The sequence below is a fragment of the Sciurus carolinensis genome, chromosome 12 (genome assembly GCF_902686445.1).
Source record: "Sciurus carolinensis chromosome 12, mSciCar1.2, whole genome shotgun sequence".
NCBI classification, from domain to species: Eukaryota; Metazoa; Chordata; class Mammalia; order Rodentia; family Sciuridae; genus Sciurus; species Sciurus carolinensis.
In genome coordinates this window covers 73051888-73076836 of record NC_062224.1, presented here as the reverse complement: position 1 = coordinate 73076836, position 24949 = coordinate 73051888, and the positions used below count along the sequence as shown (strand labels likewise).

Genomic DNA, 24949 nt, shown 5'->3' with positions numbered 1-24949 from the left:
CAAGTTGCTTAGGGCCTCACTAAACTGCTTAGGCTGGCTTTGAACTCATGACCTTCCTGCCTCAGCCTCCTGAGCCACTTGTGCCACCAAGCCTGGCATTTTGTTTTTTAAATTGGTTCTTTTTACTATACATTACCTTAGGATTCATTTTGACATAATTTGAAAAGTATGGAATATAATTTACTCTAATTCATTCCCTAGTACTCCCCTTTGCCTTCCCTTCACCCTGCCCCTGATACTTCCCTCTACTCTACTCATCTCTGTATCTACTTAGTTTGTTTTTTAATTAGTGTCTTGTGAATGTACATAGTGGTGAGAGTCACTGTGACATATTCACATATGTATATAGGAAATTGAAGTCAAATTCATTCTGCTGTTCTTCCATTATCCCATGTCTGTTCCCTTCCCTTCATTCCCCTTCATCTACTCCACTGATATTTTCTCTATTTTGATGGAATCCATTCCCCCTTTTCCTTTCCCTCTCTCTTCCCACCTCTCTCTTCTCCTTATTTTGGACTAGCTTCCACTGTACATCTGTCATAGTGGCAGTACCACCTTGTTATGATTACTGTAGCTTTATAGACATGTTTTAAGTCAAAAAGTATGAATCCTGTTTTCTTTTTCAAGATTGGATTCTGGGGGCCTTTCAGATTATATTTGAATTTGGGGATAAGATTTCCTATTTCTGCAAAAAAAAAAAAAATGGCATTGGGATTCTGATAGGAATTGCCTTAAATCTGTACATTGTTTGGGGTAGAATTGTTTTCTTAATGAAATTGTCTTCCAATTCATAAACATGGAATCTCTTTCCATTATTTTATATATTCTTTAATTCCTTCCAGTCTTCAAAATACAAATTTTTCATTTGGTTGCTTAAATTTTTGATACATAGTAAATGGAATTGCTTTCTTAACTTATTTTTCAGATGGTTCACTGCTGGTTTATAAAACAAAAAATTTTGATTCTTTTGCAAAAATAGAAAAATCATCATAAAATTCAAAATTTTCCTTTCAATTTGAATTCCTTTTACTTCTTTTTTTGTATAATTACACTGGCTAACATATCTATTTTGATGTTGAATGGCAGATACTAATGTAGGCATCCTTCTATTGTGCCTAATATCAGGGGAAAAAATTCTAGTCTTTTACCATTGAACATGTAAACTATGGTGCCAATTGATTTTTTTGCATAGAAGCTCAGGCAACTCAATGAGAAATGGATAATAATTTGAACAAATGTTATAAGAATATTTGGATATTCATGTGCCAGAAAATGAAAATAAAGAACTCATTTGCTTACTTCATGATATATGCAAAATTAATTCAAAATATTTCAGAAACAGGTGTGTGTGTGTGTGTGTGTGTGTGTGTGTGTGTGTGTGTATGCTTAAAATATCAAACTTTAAGGTGAAAACACTGAGAAAAATTTTGTTCCTTAGACAAATCAAAGATTTCTTAGGATACAAAAATTCAATCCATAAAGAAAAATCTTGCTAGATTAGAATTCATAAAAATAAAAAGTTTGGATTCTTTAAAGTGAATCATTAAGAACATGAAAAAAAACTTCACATCACCGGAGAAAATATTTGCAAATTGCATCTCAAATATATAAGCAATTCTTTAACTTAAGAAGATAACTCATAAAACATGGGCAAAAGATTTGAGAGACATTTTGTAAAGAAAACAAATGGCAAATAACACACATGAAAAGTTGCTCAGCAATATTATTAATTTGGAAAAATACAAATGACCAACATGAGAAACGACAGCGCACTTACCAAATGGCAATAGTGCAACAGTCAATATTGAATGTTGCTGAGACTGTAGAGAAATTAGATCTCCCACGAATTGCTGATGTAAATGTAAGGTGGAATAGTCATGATGGGAAATATATTGACAGTTTCTTTTAAAAATTAAAAAGAGACTCACTATACAAATCAGTTTTTTACTCCCAGGTATATCCAAGAGTTTTTTATTTGTTTTTGTTTTTGTTTTTTTTTAAATGGGTATATTCAGAGATTTGTAACCATATGTTGATAGAACAAACAACACTAAAAACAATCCACATGTCAACAGATTAATGAATAAACAAAGCACTGTTCATCCATAAAGGCTACACTACTCAGCAATCAATAAGAACAAACTTCTAGGAAATGCAACAACATGGATGAATCTCAAAAACATTTTGCTAAGAAGCTACATACAAAAACTTAAATATTGCAAATAGCCTAAATATTGTATGACTTCACTTATATAAAATTTCCAGGAAAAAATTGCTGCATCAAAACCATATATCTAGTTGTTGGGGGTTAGAAGTGGAAGGGGATATGAACTATATATGGGCATGAGGGAATTTTATTGAAATAATAGAAGTATACAGCTATATTATAGCTGTTTACACAACCATAAAGTTCCTAAAATTCATTAAACTGTACATGTAAAATGGTTAAATTATGATATTTAAATTATATTTCAATAAAACTGTTAATAAAAGAACTATAGGGCTCTCTGATGAGTAAAGAAAAGTATGGACAAAAAAGAATAATAATTTAAAAAGCAATGTATATACACCTGCATGCATATTGAGCCATTCACAGCTCATTTGTATTCAAGTCTTAACACTGTTTTCACTAAAATTATATGTATACACATACATATATACATATAATTTTATTTAAGAACACAAACAGACATTTAGGACAACCTGGATCATTCACTAGGGAAACATGCAAAAGGATTCAACTATTTAATCCCTGTTTTGCTTCTATTGCTCCTATCATGGAAAGAGACCATCATTTTGAAAGTATGAAATGTGCACTGATAGGAAAGTAGAAACCCACCCAATAGGGAAGCATACTGTCAGTCTAACTATTTTATTTGAATTTAATCCTCAGACACGTTGGAAATATTCTAGAATTCCACTCTGACTTCCTGTCCCCCACTCAAAAAAGAAAAAAAGAAATAAAAAGTAAAAACAGAGGTGGTATTGTTAAACTATTATTTGTGGCCTCTAAGGAAGTAGAAAATATTATAATAGTCATCATTCCAGAGTTCCTAATCTGTATAGAGGGGAACCATGAAGACTTTTAATTTTTAAGGATACATTTTTGACATTCATGGGACATAGAGTCAAATATTAGCATGAAGTAGTTCATAGTTTTAAAACACAGAAGGACATTCCCTGGGATCACATCACATCTTTGTGAAGGCCTTGTTCCATCTGGCTATTGCTAGGATTAAAAATACCTTGGAAATCAAGGTGGAACTGAAAAGAAGGGTTTCTTCACACTCATCCCACCATCAGGATTTCCTGCCCCTTACTACTCTCAATGTCTGTTGCCCTTGCCAGATTTCAATTTCCTCTGAAGGGAGCGACCTTTCCAATTTTTAAAAATTGAATTACCTCTGCTGATGCTGATCTTTCAACTTTACACAGTGCTTTTTTAAAACTTTCAACTTTACACAGTACAGATTTTTAAAAATACAAACTTAAAATAATAGCAGTAACAACCACAACAGGTGGAGGGATATGTTTAATATCAAGGATCACAACTTTAAAAGGATAGAAAATCAAGACAAATCTATCCAGGGAAGAATAATTGGGAATATGAAAGTTCTTAAAATCATGACAAATCAAACACTTGGAAGGACCAAGAATGTTTGGTCCAGAGAAGTAAGGCTTAAGATAAAGGTAAATATCTATCACTACCAAGAAATGGAGGCTAGGTCTTCAGTGACCAGATTACTCAGTTTTGCCTGAGGCATGATTCCTAGACTCTACCTCAGATGCAAGGTCAGTAAAAAGTAAAGCATGGAGCAGGTACAACATTTACATATAGAATTAATGGCAAAACCAGTCAGAAGTCACCAATATGCTGGAAGGTTTACTGCATAAAAAATCAACCAATTAGATAGCTAAATAATGAATAACAAATATTAAATGGTAATGAAATACAGATTAGTGCTTATACAGAAATACAAAGACAGTTAGGCTAGTTCTTTCCCAAGAGAAAAAGAAGTACCTACAGTTATACTAAAATCCAGAGGGATTGATAAAATACAGGATACTGAAGAGAAATACACAGGTACAAAATCTTACTATGCATACTCTACCTTCCATTAACTCAAAACCTAGTACAGTTGCTATGGAGCCCAATGGGCCATTACTTATCTCTCTTTCCCTCTCTATCCCCCTTAAATAGACAGCAGAGTTACAAGTATGCTGGTTTGTGATGATCTGTCATGATTTGTGACAATTCCTAACACTGTGACTCATGACAGTCTCAGGACATCCCAAGGAGAATTATCATAGCACAATACATTGTAGAGGGCTCCTTACCACACACTCCCAGCAGGCATGTCTTAGGAATCTGGAAAAAGTAAGGCTATGTGATCTTGAAGTAAAGAGAAAACATCAATGTTATGAAACTGTGGGACTGCTGGTGACCTTAAGAGGTCAATTTAAGGTCCTGGAGAATGGTGTTGAGAAATAGAAAGATACTAAAATGAATCTTTGGCTTAAAGGAATTAAAATCATAAATTTGATTAAATGAAACATGCCTCAGTCCAGGCTGAGTCAAGAGGCTACTAAGCACACACCTCTATCATAGTATATATATATAACCTGTTTCTACCACTTGAATATATGCAACTTACAAACAGAGACTGTGTTCCTTATCATTTCAGTATTCTTAACATGTGACATAGTGCTCAGAAAACATTTGCTTCATGCATATGTAAATGAATAAGTACTGAATATTCAAAAATAAAAAATAAAAATATAAAGTTAGAGATTTTAAAATAATTAATGTAACAAAGAGAGAAAGGAATATCAATCATAAAAGTCAATATACTATGAAAAATGATGATAATATCAATAAATAATAGTAGAATAGTGTTCATAAAATGTAGGGGATGGAAAATATGAAGCTCATAATAAATGTGAATAAATCTTATAGAAAATTACCTGCAATAGGGTTACCAACCATTTCTGTTTAACTAACACTGTTCAGATTTTAGCACATAAAGTTTCAAATCCTAAGAAATCCTGAGTCAGGGGAAAACCAGGAATATGATCATCTTACCAGTTATTTCCAATGGTCCAATGAAACTTTAGAAATTTCCTACTACATACATAATCACTTAATTATTTTCAATTATTTAATCAAGGAAAATCGCACTAATTTTATTTAGTGTATTTTGAAAAACAAATTCTCACCTAAATTTCTCATATTGTTTCTAAACCTCTGATGGGTTCTAAGTGGGAGAAAAAACAAAAAACAAAAAAAAACAACAAAAACACAAGTGAGACATCCCTCCCAGGGTCCAGGTGCTTTCTGCACCAGCATGGGCCAGAGTTCACTTACTTTTGCTGCAACCCAACAGATTGTTGACATCCAAGTGGCTTGCATTGGGAACACAAGCATCACACTTCAAACCAGTGACGAATTGTTTACAGAAACACTGGCCTGTGACCAAGTGACAGGTTTCATTCAAGGCTCCTGAGAGATGACAATTACAAGGCTGACATCTGAAAACAAGACAAATAAACTATCAAAGAGAATAGCATTTTGATTAAGAATTCATTGCATAAGTTATACCTATCAATAACTTTGTGGAGTAAATGGTCTATTCTAGTCGACATATTGAAAAAGGATGCTTCAGCTAAACAAACACAAAACAAAACAGCTATTTATGAAGATGCTGCTCATGATAAAAACTATAGAATGTCTTTGCTTTGTAAGCTAATTAATGCCCCCCCCAAATTGTTATATTCCTTCTTTTTTCATGCCATGATGCCTCTTCTGCATTAGCCTGAATACCAGCTGTTCAATTAAAGATATTGTAAATTTTGCCTTCCTACAGTAGTAGTTCTACTGTCAGCCAAACATTTATATTAGGTACCTATAAGTCAATTTTTGAAGTAATTATTCAACTGTGAAATAGAATATTGGGGGTGGATCACTGCTTTCTCTAAAATTTTTGAAATTCTATATTGCATTTCATAAAGACTAAATTTTGCTAAAAAAAATTTAGCAACACAGGTTCAAATACTATTGATGCCCCAGTAGACATTATATTTCATTTGCTATTTTATGCACTAAATTCATTTATCCAGAATGGTTAGAGAGTAGAGCATTATTCTGATTTAGGAGATGTGTTAATTTACTGAAATTCTGACGTTGCTCCAGTGGAACTTAAATTTCTTGGACCTAAAGTTGTTCATCAAAAAAACAGTACTGGCACTTTGGCATGACAGAAACCAAAACCTGATTCCTAGAGTGAATTATTCAAACTCAGACTATGCCCATGGCATTGATTAGGATGAGCAATTTGGTGCCACAAAGTATTAGTAATGCAAAAGCATCACAAGAAGGGCATTTAAACTGGGATACTCCATGTGGTGCATTTAAAACAACAGTAAATGGATTCACCTGTATGTTCTAATAAAGATGATGGTGGGTAGAGTTACTTTACCCCACTGCAATTTTTACGGTGTGATCTCTTGGGTAATCATTCAACACCCTTAAAAAGGCCGATAAAAGCTAAGACTGCCAAATAAGCTGCAAATTTGTTTTATGGACTAATATCCCCTTGGGAATAAATAAAGTACAGTTTCTCTTGAAAACCACTATACTGTAGTTTGCCCTTTTTATGGTCATGATAAAAGGACTTTTTTTTTTCTCCTACAAACAAGTATATTAGGTCTTTTATCTACATGAATTACATCAGAATTCCATTTCAAGTAGATATTTTGTTTAGGTTATGTATTATAGCTGAAGAAAATTATGCATTGAAATTAAAATGGAATTACAGAAGCAATGAAATATTTGATTTGCTCTTAATTTCATTATATGCTATTAGAGTATATTGTTCATAGGCTTTTAATGTAATCTTGGTGAACATAAACAATAAGAAGCAAGCTTCTCTCAATGCATTAGCATATATGTGTGTGTGTACATATATATATATTTATTTTTATATCACTATACTACTCATGAATAAGCATCTCTTGAGTATTTCAGTTTTTATTACCATTCACTCATGAGACAATCACACTTATTTTACATACAGTACATTTAGAGTAATAGTTTCCAGTGTATAACATAATTCCTTTCCTTGATGTAGTTCTATTTTCTTCCAGCCAACTGCTACATGCATAACTCCAAGTCAGTTATGTCAATATCCGCGGGATATTAAGTTCCAAATCCAAATGGAACAAATAAATCACTTCTTAGGAAAGCATGCAATGCTTTGAGTAATTAAATGTGTCTATGCCTGATTTTATGGTCTCTTCTCCCAGCAATTGTTATATTGAATGTATATGACTTGTTATAATTGCTTAATTTCAGTACAAAAGAATTTTTCCTTAATGAAGTACATCAGAGGAGACTTCTCTGAATACTGTAGTTTGTTTCTAGACCAAAGGACACAGGGGATAATTTTGTAATTAAGGTTTAAGTAAAATGATTCCTGTAAATTTCTCAGCCACTCAAACATAATTTAAAAAATTTCCAAGACTCTTTAGCAAATAAGCTATAAGTTTGATGTCATTTTATAAGTTATCCCTCCTCGAGAGTCCCTCCTAAATGAAATATATTTCACATTTATTAAAACAAAATTATATACAATAAAGGAAAAGACATTTTAAACTTAGAAAGAGAAACACCAAACTAAGATGAATTGTGATATTGATTTTGCCAGGATAAATGGTTTTTGTAATATTAATATAAAGAAACCTTTATTACACTGACTCTCCTGGTACAGCCAGAGCTTCTCCCGCAATCTGTTTAAAATCTTCATTTTTCATCCTTATGGGAAAACCTCACTTGCTAAATGGATTTCATAAAGAGTAATCTGTCAAGATTTATATAGATAAACAATTTGTGATGTTTATTGACCAGTTCATTATGATAAACAAAACAGGAGGAAAGCACACTCATCTCCACCATCACGCTGCTGTTAGAGTTATTAAGGCCCTTATGTAACTGAGTATCTACCAGATACAATGGGAAAGATGTTAATTGACCTCTGTCTCTTCAATCACAAATCTCATGTATTTTCCTTTCCTGGAAGTTTCTTCTAATTTACACAAACAGTAAGTGAAAGAGTTATCTTAATTATTATTATTGCAGAAACATAACTATTAATGAAATGAATGCATTTCAATAATACACATCATTATTAGAAACTTCATCATCTGAGGGAGAGTTGCTATAGGGGGTCCAGGGAGATACTTCAAAATATTGATCACTCTGTTGACATTTCTCTTTGCACACCACTCTTATGTCTGAAGCCTCAACTCATGGGAACTGTCAAGTTGATTTAAACATTGATTGACATAAATAGCCTTCACTGAGGACCCAGTTATATTCCAGGACTGGAATAAACACTGAGGACATAAAAATGAATACTAAAGAATTGCTCCTGTCCTCAAGGGTCTCACAGTTTAATATGAAAGAAAAATTAGTACATTTAAAAAAGATGTATGCAGACTATTTAGGAGCACAGAAAAGGAGCAACTACCAAGTCTGGTATAGGAGAAGAGATGAGGAATGGAGTAGTTGAATATCCCCAACCTGAAAATCCATAATCTGAAACATGCCCCCTCCAATCCAAAACTCTTTGTGCATTGAAGAGATGCCTCAGTTGAAGTTTCACACCTGAGCTCATGAGATGGGTCATGATCAAAGCAAAATGCAGGTACACTAAAAATACTGCATAAAATCACTTTTGGGATATGTGTATAAGATAGGTTTCATATCCATGGGTGTGTGTGTGTGTGTGTTATATACATAAATGAATTTGGGGTTTTGACTTGGGTCCCATCCCCATAATATCTCATTACATGTATGAACTATTCCAAATTTTTAAAAAAACAAAATCTAAAACACTTATTGTTCTAAGCATTTCAGATAAAGGATAGTCAATCTGTATTAAGAAGAAAACTTGTAAGAGATTCTTGGGTTGAATTTTTAAAGATGAATAATAACAAGCCAGGCAAATCAGAGAGGGGAAGAAATACAGAGAAAAGAAAAAAAGAAAAAAAAAAACAGGAGAGGATATAAAAATATAAGAAATTTAGAATTTTTGGATATTAATTCAGAATAGGGAATGATGACAAATAAAGCTGGAAAGGTAAGGAGAAGGCAAATATTCCTAAATTAGTGCATCAGTAAGGGGAATCAGTAATGGAAATGAGGGGGTAGAATTAAGAAATGGTTAATACATAGAATGATAGAATGTGGGGAACAAATTGAAAAGAGAAGGGAAGAAGGACATGAAGTTATTCCTGACTTTCTAATTTGTTGACAGAAGGATGATGAAGATATTCAGCATAAAGAATGAAGGAGGAACAGATATCGAATTGCTGAGGGATTTTGGACAAGAATTATTAATGAATGATAAAGGGGCTTGAAGGCAAATTGGAGAAATTGGGCCAGGAGTTTTCTCCCATCAGTCCCCAGCACACAGGCTAGCACACAGTAAAGTCTCAACAAATATTGTTGAATAATGCACTGGGAAAGCTTTAGACTTAGGATGACAGATGGAAATACAAATGTGGCCTGCATCTGTAATGAAAATTCAGCACTTTCAAGCTCCTTTTTATTGTCATAACTCTGCACCATTTCTAATTTCACCCTTGAGGAATAGACAGCTTTTCTTTAAGGGCTGGTTTCTGTTTAGACTCCCTCAGACCAGGGATTTCTCTGTTCAATTCCCCTGTGCAGGATACAGTAAGAGTTTCAGTGCATTGTGGAAGGGTGTGGCTTTCCCAGAATTAAGCGCATTTTCAGTGTGCAGTGAAGGTGTGGTATTATTGAGCTTCTCAGTTCTTTCATGGCAGTCTACAAAAGCATCTGTATTCTCTTAGAGCAGGGATCAGAATTATAAAGAACTTGGAGGTAGGTGATCCAATTTGCTTGAGCTGAAAGTCATACTCACATAGCTCACTAGCAGAGGAAGTGTGGTGGTATACTCTCATAGGAGAGGGAGAAGTTAATAATGCACAAAACACTCTTTTAGGCAAAGCATTCCTAGGCATGAATATGGGAACTCATCAAAACTGAACTGGGCAGTTACTCTGACATTCATTCATTCAATGGTACCAGCCATTCCTATCATCTAGAGAAGAATTTGCTTAGTGAGGTTCTGTATCTGAGAACCCTCCCTCCTTCTACTATGATACTCCACCTAATCACACAAATCATTTTGAGATATGACAATGGATTCAAAATTTTAAAGGACTTTAAAGTAGAAGAGACATTTAATTTATACTCATTCTCTCTGGCCCAAAGGGCAGAAGTTAGGTAGAAATTAGAAGGAAATCACAGGATTGAACTTTTTGTCAATATGAAGAACATATTTATATCTGACTCAGGATTATCATTTTTGGAAACAAACATGTACTACTTCACAAGACATTGGGGTCATTTTAGTTCCATGTTTTGAAGCGGAAGTTGAATGGGCATTGACCATTTATTTTTGAAAAGGTAATTTATGCAGAGAAATGTACAGGATAGAATTCAATCAAAATTACTCTTAAGATTCTTCCAAGTCTATAATGTTATGATTTTATGATGCTTAGAGATGAAAAAACTAGCCCAAGAAGGAAGTAATTTAGTTACAGGGTCTCCAATCTTTATCTACAGAGGCCCAGAAAGTATTTGAGGCTTTGTGGGTTATATGATCTCTGTTGTTGCTCAATTCTGCTGCTGTAATCACAAAGCAGGTATAGAGAACATGTAAAGGATGGACATTACTGTACTCCAATAAAACTTTATTGACATAAACAGGTGGCAGACCAGATTTGAGCCCTGGGCCACAGATGGTTGAATTCTGGCACAGTATGATGAATCATGGAACATAAGAGTGTCCAAGTCCTAATTCTTAGAACTTCTCAACATCTTTCCTTACTTTGCAGATGTGGTTAAGGATTTTGAGATGAAGATATTATCCTGGATTATCTAAGAACACCCAAAAAAATCATAAGTCTTCTTAGAAATGTAAGAGGGTGAGAGAAAGAAAAAAATGTAAGTACATAAGTAGAGGTCAGAGAAAAAATTACTTTGCTGGTTTTGAAGGTGAAGAAAGGAGATGTGAGTTAGAATGTGGGTGGCCTCTAGAAGCTGGGAAAATGGATTTTCTCCTGGAGTCTCCAGAAGCAGCTCAGGTGGCTTGCTGACACTTTAGTTTTAGCCCAGCAAAACTAATTTAGGACCTCTGACCTCCAGAACCATAAGATAATAGATTTGTGTTGTTTTAAGACACTAAATTTGTGGTAATTTATTACATCAGCAAAGGAAGCTAATATACCTGGTCTAGTGGGAAAGCTGAACTGGAACTACGACATCCCTAAGCCCCACACCATGTTATTCCTATTACAACATGTTGAAAGCACACTGTAGATATATAAAAAACGGACATTTCTTGCAGGATCATATGTGATCTATAATAAGGGAGAAAATATAGGTATGGAACTATGGGAAACTGCAAAAATGACCAGTTTTTGACCTTTCCCTCTGAGCATGTCCTTTACAACTGTATAGTTCCTTCTACAAAAAAATGGAATCTGTTTTCCCACTCCTGTATATGGGCAGGCCTCGTGACTTGCTTTGTCAAATAGAATAAAGGAACACTGAAGTAGTTCCAAGCAAAGGCCTCAAATGCCTTGGCATATTTTTGCTGTGAGCAAACTCAGGCTAGACTGGTAGATGATGAGACCCAGATGACAGCCACCTGTCTAACAGAGTCACAGAGGAGCATGAATCTATGAGACACAACCTCCAAACTTTCCATTATCATGCCATAAAAGGAGATCAGTTGACAAGAAAGTTGTCGGCTGTCATTTGAAGTCACTTGAGCTGGTGCTCAGAGTAAAGACCAATTGAGATCAATTGGAAATGGGCATGTGAAAAGATTACCCAACCAAATCTATAACATGGTGTTGAAATGAAGAATGTCTGCAGTAAAATCAAAAAGAATCCCATGACAGGAGAAGTTTTCCTTGTGTTTCAGCAGTCTGAGCTTTTGGATCCTTGGCCAGCCTAGAGCCCTATTCTCTGTCATCTGAGGACAATTACAATTCAAGGTACATCAGCTGGTAAATAAAGCAAGTAGTGATCCTCCTAACTCCTTAAGGCTTTCACAAGGCAAACTGTGACTAATGAACACAGAGAGAATTCATCATCAGGGAAATCTTTGGGGTTTTAACAGGCAGATGTTATATAAGGAAATGGTAGAATACCAGAGAAACTGGAGCAGTCTTAGGGTCTGGGAAAAGGAATCATAGGTGCAGGTCAATAAGAGGATAGCACCAGAGAATGCAGAGTATCAAATATGGCCCTGAGACAAAGTGAATGTGGCCCATTTTTGTCTCATTGTTTTGGGGTTGGATACATGCAATATACCTTTTTGCTTTATTGATTTTTTTCAGTGGGCAGACCCTTCTATTTGCCTTCTTGTTTTCAATCCTGATTAAATCATGTTTGCTTTATGTGTCAGAGGTAAATGGAGTAATGTTTGAACTTGGATCAGCTTTTTAAAATACATTCCTCCTTTTTCTGATTGGCAACTTTTGAACAATGAACCTTTTGGGTGAAAACAGATTGGTCATGAGAAATTATTAGTGTCTTGGATAGCTTTTTGCTGTTGTTTCTACAGTTTAGGATGAGGGTCTATTTTATTTGTAGAAAATAAACCAAGAGGAAAAAATACAGCCAACATTGCAATGAATAATAAGGAGAGCAAGGAGAAGAGAAGGAATATGTGCGAACTTTATGGAGGGACTGAATAAGTCTCTGAATATGGAAATGGAAAAGGCAGAAGAGGAAGTCAGTGTGTTTTCCAAAGTTGATTAAGAAATACAATGACATTTTATCTTCTCCTTGCTTAAAAACAAAACACAATTTATTGTAGATTCTGGTAATTAATAAATTTATATGTGTAATCATATGCCATAGTACCTGGAGTTCAAAGACAATTCAATTGATATTAGTAAATTTCTTCCTATTTAAAATCTTTTGAACCATAAGGAAATAGTTATTTTCCTATACTACATGTCCATATACTTTTAGACTATGAGTGAACTCTTTCCTTCAAGAAACAAAAATTTCTCATGCTAGATGGATTCCCATATATTTTAGCCACTTTTGTACGCACTTTCAAAATAGCTAAAGTGAGTCTGTATACAATAAAAACCAGAAGCCAACAAAGACATTCAAGAACACTATCATTCAAGAAACCACAAAACATAAAAAGGAGAAAGTTCATTTTTATCCCTTCTCAATGATGAGTAAACATATAAACTCAAGCAATTCTCATTGTCACATTTTGAAATATTTTTTTCTCTCTGACCTTCTGTGCTAGAGGATATCCTCTCTAATGATTATCAATGTTAAAATGAAAAGAGACAGCAAAATTCACCAGTGAAATAGAAGGGTCAACTTAAATCGCAAGCATTGCACATGGCAAATCCTGCTGACTGCCTTGGGACCCATGTGGTCATGGGATGCTGTATTCTTCCTATTCTTTTCAGGGAGGCTTCATTTTATATGGTGGCCCTTTGTTGGGGGCTGTGCCATGTGGGCTGCGCAGGGATGGCGCCTGGCAGCCAGTCAGAGGTTGCTTTGATCACATCGGCAGTGAGGAGGTTAATTAACATAAGCACACTCAGGTGATTTATCATTGGCCGTATTCAATTAAGTCCATGAACACAACACGTGCACAGGTGTTCCCGAGTGCTCCTGCTTGGGCCTGCTCGTTTTAACCTTTGCCATGACAGGGCAGCTGGCTCCTCACCTGATCTCAACTGGCGTGACCCCGCCCTCCACCTCCTGGAGGGAATATAAGCGGGCAGTAGGCAGAAGGCAAAAAGCAGCAGCTAGCAGAGAGAAGAAGCAGCCGTAAGTAGAGCAGCAGCTAGCAGAAAGAAGCAGCAGCTGTAAGCAGAAGCAGCAGTAAGAAGCAGCAGCTAGGAAAAGCAGCAGCTAGCAGAGAAAGGCAGCAGCTAGCAGAGAAGAGAAGCAGCTAGCCCTCAGATAGATAGCACCTAGTTCACAGGATGCAGGACGCACCTTCAAGAAGCAGCAGAACCCTAAGAAGAAATAGATCTCTGATAAGCATAGAAGTCTCTCTTTCTCTAAAACTTTCTCTCTAAGCAAACAAAGTTTCTCTTCCTCTAAGCAAAGCCTATCTTTCTCTCAAAGTCTCTCTTCCTCTATAAATTAGTGAATATAGGAAAAGTAGTCTATTTCCAGGCACCTCCAATAAATACCTGCGTCGGTTGCCGCAGGCGGCGACAGCCCTTACCTTCCATACCTTTTCCTAGCAGCAGCCTGTGGATTCAGTTCTACTCAATATCAGAATCAATTCTGCCAATACAAAGAGAATTCTGAGTCCCACTCAGACAGGTTTATATTTCTTTTATCAGGGTGAGGATGGCATGAGACATTTGTTTATTTGGGGAGTGTTGGTGGTTGAGAAAAGTAACATGAAAGAGATTAGTTCTATGGTGGCTGTATTAAGAATGGAATGTGGTTGGGCTCACTCATTCACACTGTAATCCCAGTGATTTAGGAGGCTAAGGCAGGAGGATTCCAAGTTTGAGGTCAGCCTCAGCTATTTAGTAAGACCCTCAGCAACCTAGAAAGACCCTGACTTAAAATAAAAAAGAAAATGAATTGGGGATGTGGTTCAGTGGTGGAGTGGCTCTGGGTTCAGTCACCAGTATCCCCCCAAAAAAGGAATACATGTGAGATACACAAGGGTAAAATCTCAGAGTTAGCTCATGCCCATGGGAAGAATTTGAATAGATGATAATCATTTTAAGAGTCATTAATATGAGTGCAGTGGTTGAAACCGTGGGACAGATGCATAAATTGAAGGGGAATATTAATAAGGAGTGATCAGCAAGAGACGGAAAACAAATCAGAGAAGTAGTATATAGGGACACGTAAGGAAGAGATCATGAGAGAGACAATGGAATGGGCACATTGAAAATCCATGCATCATGAGAAGCAATCACAGATCAATTTTATTTTGTCTTTCACTGACTCATTAAATGTATTATGAGGGGCTAATTTCCTCATCTTCCACATGGATACAAAATTCATCAGTCATATGTTTCTTTGGCCTTTCAGAGGCAATAGAAAGACCGAATTACCCTAAGATGTAAAACAAATTTGATTCAGAAAATCAAATATCTAATCCTTTTTTCTAGCTAGGATGTGATGAAGGTAGCAAGCCTCCAACCACAGGAGTCTCTTGGTTGGCTCCTTTTCTTTCTACTACAGACCTTTTTTGTGCAGGCTGTGAGAGGGTCCAGCATTCATTTGACCAGCAAACTCAAAGCAGACTGCCCTCTCTGGCCTTGCCTAAATTTAAAGTCAACTTTTGTGATTTCTCCATTGATTGCTCTGTGCCCCCTCCTGGAACTCTCTCCCCTGTATTTTCAGTGTGGTCACATATGTCTCTATTTTAATTAGTTGCTTACTAATTTTATAGCCCATAGGACTCTCACCTTTTTCTCTACTCGGGCCTCTTCAACTTTCCAGACAGCACTCTATGCAGATGATAAGACAATCTAATGCTGTCTTTCTTTCTTGTGGTGCACCTGAGGACTTGTCCCGATGAACTCTGGGAGTGTAAGCTACATAGCACACTTTCTTCCAGTTTACTTTTCTGACCGTGGCCAGACTATCTCTCCTCATTTAAATTTTCTAGGTTTAAGATAGACATCAATGCACTGGCCGCACCCAGCTACGACAGAGATCCATATTAGCCTTCAAGAGGCCTACTAACATCTTCTGATGAAACTCCAATGGAAAGTGCCATTGATCCCCCTCCTACATTACCTCCAGGGAGACCTGGTTATCTAATTCTCTTTTTCTATAACCCTTTTTATCCATTATATCTTGTTATATACCTTTCCTTGATTTGGATGAGAGTTTCTAGAGTCATATAGGAAGCCAGGGATAAAGTTGAATCATACGCTATTTTCCTAGCAGCATGTAGCAGACTCTGACTTTGATCCTGAGATCCACCAAAAAAAAAAAAAAAAAAAAAAAGTCATTGATATAGTCATTGATTGATTACATTTACAGGTTTGAATGAAGTGTGGAACCTGAGGAACAAATGGAAATGGAACAAAATGAAGGAAAAAAAAACCTGTTCTTAAATGTAAGTAAGTAGAAGAGTAAGAGATTAGATAGTGAATTTCAGGGCTCATATAAATAGGGCAGAGGCAAGGGATGAGGTTTTGAGATGATGATGAAGAGCATATTTGTAGAATGTTACAGCTAGAGCAGACAGTATTAAGTGAGAATAAGGGGAGGATTTTATGGAGAAAATTTCAGAGGGAAGAAGGAAAGGAGGAGCAAAAGAAGAAAACTAGGAGGGATCACATCAAGAACAGGCATTAGGCTATTATTTTTTTTTAGGAAAAAATACATTGTTTTCTTCTTTTAAGATTAGATGAAAAATTAAGAATGTATGAAAATGTATGCAGATTGAAGGTAGAGAGAAGATAATCTGGAGAAGCATGTGCCAGGTCCTCTTGTCTATAAAACAGAGGCCTAAATAATGCAAGGGCAAAGGCAGGAAGTGAAGTTCAGAGACTGGCAATAGTTTAAAGGGGCCAGGGAGTGAGGTGATGAGAAGTACATGCACAGCATGGCTTCCAGTCAGCACAGGTGCATGATCCTCCTGCCCATTTTCACAGAAAAAGGACATAAGGAGGGCAATCATCTCAGCAACTGGCCCATGGTATGGCATAAGGGAAAGATCTTAGTAGCATCAGGTTGCTCAGGGAAAGGGCAGACCAAAAGAGGGCCAGGTAGGGGTAGGGACTAAGCAGTAAAAGAAGTTAAGTAGCAGGTTATGTGATGGTTCAGGAATGACAGAATTGAAGAGATGTCATGTTCATAAAGGAGCATTTCTAAGATTAGAAATGTTGCAGAAGTAGAGAAACCAGGATGACCCTGGAGTGGGAATTAAATGAATGAAGAGGCCAAAGAACTGCATAAGTAGATCTCAAAATAGTTGAGTACACTGGCAGAAGTTAGAAAGGAAAAAAATGCCATCCCTATATTAGTTATCTTTTTGTCACTATAACAAAGACCTGAGATAATCAACTTATAAAGATAAAAGATTTATTTTGGCTCACAGTAGATTAGAGGCTTCAAATCAGTTGACCCTTTTGCTTTAGAACTATGGTGGAACATCATGGTATGAGTCTGTGGCAGAGCAAAGCTATTCACCTCATGGCCAAAATGTAAAAAGGAGAAAGGAGGGGATTAGAGGTCCCACTATCTCCTTCCAGAACACTCCCCTCCACCACCCTTCCACACACAATGACCTAAAGACCTCCCACTAAGCCCTACCTCTTCAAGTTATTACCAGCTCCCAAAGCACCAAGCTGGGGACCAATCCTTTCATACATGGACTTTCAGGGTACATTCCAGATTCAGACTATAACAATTCCCCTAATAAGGTACTTGACAAATGGAAACTTCTAAGAATAAAGACAAGAGAAATAAGGATGGAAGAAAAGTGTAATTTCAAAAGATAATTTGCAATTTTACAAAGGTAGTTCTCTTCCTGAATCAATATAATGAGCCAGCTGATATGTAAAGATAACCAATTTTATTTATTCAAAACTCATCATGAATATTATCACTTTAAACCCACACTTACTCTGGATTTCTTATTTCTTTGAAATGTGCCCAGTTTTTCATACTTTGGCTCTCTCTCCTAGACTCCATCCTGCTGTCATCTCTTTTATTTGACTGAATTCTTCTTTCTTGGTGTTCATCTCAGTACCTTCCAATAATATAGCTTATACCTCTTTCTTTGGCTCTTCCTATTCCTCATCAATTTAGGTAAACATTTCAATCTACCTTCTAACCCAGGGAGTTCAACTCCAGTGCTAGCCAGGCCTACTGCAGAGTGATAGATGATAGAACACTATTCTGTAAGCAGTTCTTGGGCTTGGATTAACCTGAGGTAGAAAGTGAGATGGGTAGAAAGTGGGAGAGAAACAGAGGCAGGTAAAGGTCAGCTTTGAATTTAAGAACATTGAAGAATAGAGGAAATGGTATAAGGAAGAAAATAAGGTTTCAGTCAAAGAAAAATAAGTTAAGTCAACAGCTGGGACAATTAGACAGTTCTTGGACATTGAGCAAGACTTTGGTAATAACCCCAGAAAGAATAACTAGAGGAATCAGTAGAACGAAATGGGTATGAGACTGTCACACAGCGCCATATTAATGGGCATAAATGTGGGAAGAAAGACAGATGGTTGAGGAGAATACTCTTTCCTTCCTAAGTAAGTGTGGTCAGAATGATGAAAAAGATAGGAAATTTAAAGAGAGATGGGAGCCAGGGTGAAACAAACCAACCCTAGAGTTGCAACTGGTAAACTTTTAGAATGTTCTTTCAATAAAAATTTTGTACAATGCAATAACCAACTCCAGTTTTACTATCAAAATTCTTACAGTTCATTTCCTTTAACATTCACTGTACCATGGACTTTCTGTACTTAGAGTGATTTAGCCTTTATAAATCAAATTAAATTTAAAAGAAAATCAAAGTAAGATGGTTTTAGTTCTTTGGCAATAATTACCCTGTCACTCTATCTATACTCAAAAGGAGGTGTTCATGAGACATGTAAGGACCAAAAGTGAGGTGACAGGAATGAAGTGCTAAACAAAAGCCCAGATAGAGCTGAACACAGAGCTCAGTGGTAGAGCACTTGCTTCCCATGTGCTAGGACCTGGGCTCCATTCCCAACAGAAAGACAGACAGAATTACCAATTATATTTAAACACATACAAATACTGAGAAAAAGATTCTACTTGTTTTAGTAAGTTTTTTTTGCTGCTGTGACTAAAGGACTCAATCAAAACAAGTGTAAAGGAGGAAAAGTTTATTTGAGGGCTCACAGTTTCACAGGTTTTAGTCCATAGAAGTCCACTTCATTCCTGGGGGCATAAGGTGAGGCAGAACATCACTGTAGAAGAGTGTGGCAGAGGGAAGCAGCTCACATGATGATCCAGAAGCAGAGACTCCACTCTCCAGATACAAAATAAAGACCTTGTAGCCAACGATCCCCTTCTTCTAGCGACACCCACCTGCCTCCAGTTACCACTCAGTCAATCCCACCAGGGATCAATTCACTGATTAGGTTAAGGCTATAACACAATCATTTCTCCTCCAAACCTTCTTGCATTGTCTCACAGGTGAGCTTTTGGGGGCAACCTCATATCCAAACCATAACACAACTGATGTTATCTATCTTCTGAGTTCAGTAGACAAGAACAGTTAAAGGAACACTAAAGAAGTCATAGAGAGTCTGGACTCTGGATAAGCTCATAATCTAACATAGGAGAGAGAAGGGAGTTGGGGAGAGAAAGAGAGATTGAACTGATATTATAGCATATATTTAAATATAGAACAATGAACTCAACTGAGTAAAGGCAAATGTCTCTGGATACACAGGAAATGAGAAATAGAATATTAAAGACAGGGTAACTTTGAAAGTGATTAATTTATTTTCAAAATGTACTTTACACACTGAAAAAACATCATATCATAAAATATGAAATTAGGTTTCTCATCTGTCAATCTTTAAACCTAAATAGAAATATAAGTAAAACAAATAGATGCAATAAACGAATAAATAATAAATTTAGTGGCCATGTAGATCAAAATATACAAATATACACATTTCCAGCTATCGGAACTCCTACATATATTTTGTGTACATGTTTTCTTATCTAGATATCTGTTTGCCCTACATTTCTCCACATCCAGATACTAAACTTTTTGAGATAAAAAAGATTTTTTCTCATTCAGTATTATTCTCAGACTCTAGTGCAGGGTACATCTATCAGTACACAGCAACCTACTCCAAGCAATAGAGATCACAGTTATATTTAATAGATGTCAATGAATAAAAATACATTGAAAAAAGAAGATGTTTAGTAAAAGATAATACTTTGTCCAAAATTACTGTTAGTAAAGAAAAAGTAATTGTAAACATAAATAACTACAATATTTAATAATTCACTATTATAAAGATTTACCTTCCAGTTTGAGGATCAAATCCAAAGTAATGATCTTTACATTGGTCACAGCTTTGCCCAACAATGGAAGCATCTTGGCATGTGCACTGGCCAGTGAGGCTATTACAGACATGATTAACTGCACCAGTTGCATGGCATGAACATGGTAGGCAGCCAGCAGCATTGCCTGGAGAAATATAAAAACCTGGAAATAAAGAAAGAAAAAAAAATTATAAATACTTTTGGTATAGTCATCTATTAAAAAAAGATAACATTTTAACTATACAGAAAAATAGAATATACTGGGAATTGGTGCTACCCAATTTGCAGATTAAATATGGTTATAGTTGTTCTTAATGAGTATGTCAACTATGACCAAAGAAAAACTGAGTAAATAATTTACATGACACTTTTGTATCTCCAAGAACCTAAAATTCAGTGTATTTAAAATCCATTTCATATTCTTTCCACTGAAAATTGTTCCCCGCTATTCTTCTCCATTTCAATGTAGTACACCATCTATTCAGTCACATATCCCAGAGACATCTTTGGTAGGAAAGCCAGATAAAATATACAATGCTCAATTATATTTGAATCTAGCAATGATATTTTTAGGAAAAATATGTGTCATGAAGTATTTGCTTATACTGCTTGAAAATGATTACTATCTGAAATTCAGATTTACACAAGTATATTTTGCTAAAACTCTTGAGTTCTCTACTTCTTTCACCCTACATTTTACTAATTATCAAGTACTATGGACGTGGCTTCCTAAGAATTTTTCTACTCTCCACTACCACCTTTGCAGTTAACCCATGAGGTCCTATTGTACTATACATAGGACATCTATAAACACATAAACTGAGCAATTTTATAAGTGTTCTATAAAATTGTATAGGTTTTTGTGGGTGATCTACATGTAGGACAATGGGACATGATGTCACCACCAATTTTTTCACAGCTAACACCATGTACCAGCCCTAGAATAGGGATTACATAAGCATTATCTCATTTAATTCTCACAAGAATACAAATGACAAAGATGTTATTATTATTTCCATTATGTAAATGAGAAACTGAAGGTTAGGAAGATTAATGAACTCTTCTAAAATGACAGAGTTAACAAAAAACAGAACTCAGTGTCAAACCCAGTCTCCTGAACTCCTGAAGCCATCTCATCCACTGACGTCCCACTTGTTCCCATCCAATTTATTCTTCAAAGCATATTTGGAACAACCTCTTTCAAAGTGTGGTTTGAATGTCTCATTTCTCTATTTAAAACTATTTGATGACTTCCTGCTCCCTTTAGGGAAAAAAATTCAAACCACTAGCACAGCCTCAAGTCTCACCTACTTCTAGCTTCATCTCAAGCTCACCCCCATCTCAGTCCACTAGAGGCACATTTCTTATTCTTGACACCTCCAGACTTTCTGTGGACTTTTCTGGAATAGTTCTAATGCACCTCTTCTGCTTGGTTTACTCCTGTGCTACGTAAGACAGGTGGCATGTTCCTCAAGTAACTTTTCCTAGACCAATTTAGGTACATTCATTACAATTTCATAGCATCTTGTTTATTTTCTTGAGTTCTCATGAAAATAATAATCAATCCCATTTTCTCCACACTATAACTTCCACAAGGGCAGAAACCTCATCTGCATACTCATCAGCCTCCCCAACACATGGGGCATTGCTTGCATGTAGTAAGCACTGCAAAAACATGTAATGAACTAATAAAATTAGACCAAATTACCAAGTAGGCAAGGACTTCCACAAGTACTATACTTAAAAACAAATGGACAGTTTATAGATTTTTAGATTAATTACAAACCCATATTTCTTTTCTTATAGCAAAAGGAAAGGAAAAGTGATTAAACAGTACATTCAAGTTCCTTAAAATCTCTTAGACCCAAAAAATGGATGTCAACAGTTACAAAACTAGAAAGGCATCAGACAATTGAATGTTGGAGCAGGTATATGACCAAGAAATGATCCCTGATCTTCCGTGATGTGTGTCTGCATGTGTTTTTGTGCATGTACCTGGTTACACACATGCACAAACCCACAGACACAGAAGCACATGCAAAATGCTCTGAGAAATTTTATTAAAGTGATGGGGGAGAGGAGCCCAGAAGTAATCTAATGAGTAAAGTTATGGCAAAAAAACCATTATGCAATTATCATGATCACTAATTTAAGATATATACAATATTGGTCATATTGAGGAGAGAGAGTTAGGAACACAAAGTGAATCTTTTCGGTGTAGTGAGTTCTACCAGAAAAAGCAGCAATTGGGAAACTTTCAAACTCTTTTGAAGCTTTAGCTTCAAAACAAGCCATGCTTTCATAGTCTCCAACAATTAATCTGTTTTCCTTCTTGAAGGCCCAGCATATTCTCTCTTAGACAGCTTTAAACAGCAATAAAATAGGTAATAGTGTGCTCCACAAGAGGAAGAACGAAGCTCAAAATCTGTTCTACTCACTAGGATGGAAATGACTGATGCTGTCATTTTCTAATAATTTATAGCCAGATTATGTTATTTGTTTTTGGTATCCCTTGATAGCAATATATTTTTTCCAGAAATAGAGTATAGCTATACCAATTAACGAATGTTCCTGTATTCGATTCATGATATGTTCAAAGTCACACATTTAGAAGGCCTCTATTTTGGATTCCAGAACACTGTGATTGTGGCACTTTGAATTTCTCTTCCTGGGAAGGTTTCTGGCTCCTTAAATTCATGATGATGGTATCATGAACGTACTAACAGCTCTTCAATTTGGATAAATTACCCATTAGCATAGATACTTAGAAGAAGAATTAATTTGGTCTTACAGCAATAGCTTCAAGCCACAGAGAATTCTAGACCAATTAAGGATAATTTTTATAAGATATGATTTATTAGATAAATCTGTAAATACAAGGGCGTGCAATTTGGTGGAGGAGATTAGTTAGTCCAACTTTTGGGAGAGTGAAGAATTCCACAGAAAAAAATCAGAAATATAAGCAGAGAAGAACAAAAAAGGTATTAAAGTACATTTGGAGGCTGTCAGTGGAGGTGAGGCTTCCAGGAAAAGGCTACGTTGGAATTTGCCTTGGGGTTAATTCCCCTCCTCCTCTCAGGAGCATGATTATACAGGTTAATCCCACCAGTATTTTAAGTTGTCCTATTTTTAAACAGTTCTAATTAGGATGACTCAGGTAACTTCCTGCTCAAAGATTACTTCTCGCCTCACCTGAATGTGCCTAATTCTAGACCATTACCTTTCCTTTTATTACTTCCAACTATAGAAAACAACATTTTCCCTTCCCTCCTGCTTAAAAGTCAACTCCTGAGTGTAGTTTAAGATAACTGACCTTAATTTCTTAATACATTTCTGATCTCTCTCTGTTAGTTCTACTTCATGTTCCACATCTTGCTATCTGCTTGCTTTTTAACTGATCTTTTGAGATTTCCTCCCATGAATGATTTTGCACCACATCCTTAAGCATGGTCATTAGGACCACACAATATTACCTTGCATCGTGTAGTGCTGCGCGTTCACCCACGCAGAGAGCACGTCAGCCTGCTGAAGATTATTATTTTTCCCTTTTTATTTCAGCTAATCCCTGGTCCCCAATGAGGCGAGTCTCAAGTGGAAGATAATGTGTTGTCCAACTAAAGCAGAGCCACCCATTTCATAAAACAGTGCTTCTTTATCTGAAAAATACTTCCAGAACCCACAGTGTTCTGAGTTATTAGCAAGGCGCTGGTCTCCTGTAGTGGCTATTTGCACAGCACAGTACCTGTCCTGGGCATAAAAGAAGAGCCCATTTCCTAGCAATGTCCCTCCTGAGGACCATGAACAACCAGGTTTTACCAAGGGCTTGAAATGGGAGAAAGAAAACAAGTTTAACCTCTAGGCCTTTTTCAGAAAAGGAGGGCAATGCTGAGGCTAAGCACTAATTATAAGCCATTTAGAGGAAACTGCTCTCACCTTAAGCCAGAACATGGACATGATATTAAGAGTCGAGTCTAGGGAGCGAGTTGTGCTTCTATCCCATGCAACAAAAGTTCATTTCAGCAAAGGTTTTACAAATTAAAATTGTTGAAATTAAGTGTAGTCAATAGTGCTAATTTTCAAATTAAGATAATACCTTTCCTTCACTTGATGACTTTAAAAAATTATAATAGAGTAGACCAGGTGTCAATAAATGAATGCATATTAATTTTATTCACACCAAGGTAGAATTTCTCTTCTTTAAAAATATTTTAAACTTTCAGTTTAATTACATGTTTCTAATGCTCTGCCCTTATTCCCTCTTCCTGAGCTGCTGTCCCCCATCAAGTATCTTCCCAAATTCCTATTTACTTTTGAAGCCCAGCTCAATACAATCATTTTCTTCATGAAGTTTTTCAGGCATATCCCCCATCTTCAAGAATTATCAGTCCCTTCATTTTGCTGCTTCTTGATACTCTATACTTCTCATACTGCATGTATCACATTGTATTACAGTTACAAGAGAGTCAGTTTCTCCCACAAAACCATAAAGCCTTAATATATTTAAAATCAAATAACTGAGACCAACACAGCCCCTGGTGCATAGTAATTTATTCTTTCTTTCTATCTATCTATCTATCTATCTATCTATATATCTATCTATCTATCTATCTATCTATCTATACTGGAGATTGAATCCAGAGACACTTCACTACTGAGTTATATCTCCAGACCTTTTTTTAATTTTTTTTTTTTTTTAATTTTGAGACAGAGTCTCACTAAGTTGCTGAGGTTGACCTCAGACTTGAAATCCTCCTGCTTCAGTCTCCCAAGTCACTGGGATTTCAGGAATGCACCACTGCACCCAGCTTCCACAGATGTTTGTTGAAAAATAAATGTATGAATGGA

The 24949-nt window shown here is 36.0% G+C and overlaps 1 protein-coding gene across 1 annotated transcript in view; it reads right to left on the bottom strand.

Moving 5' to 3' along the window:
• Positions 1-24949, bottom strand: part of Ush2a (usherin) — a 746720-nt gene that overhangs the window by 534715 nt on the left and 187056 nt on the right. Inside the window, exons 13-14 of the mRNA XM_047521110.1 lie at positions 20084-20267; positions 5366-5529 (exon numbers count right to left, since the gene is read on the bottom strand). Coding sequence (XP_047377066.1) covers positions 5366-5529; positions 20084-20267 — 348 coding nt within the window. The remainder of the gene's footprint in view (positions 1-5365; positions 5530-20083; positions 20268-24949) is intronic.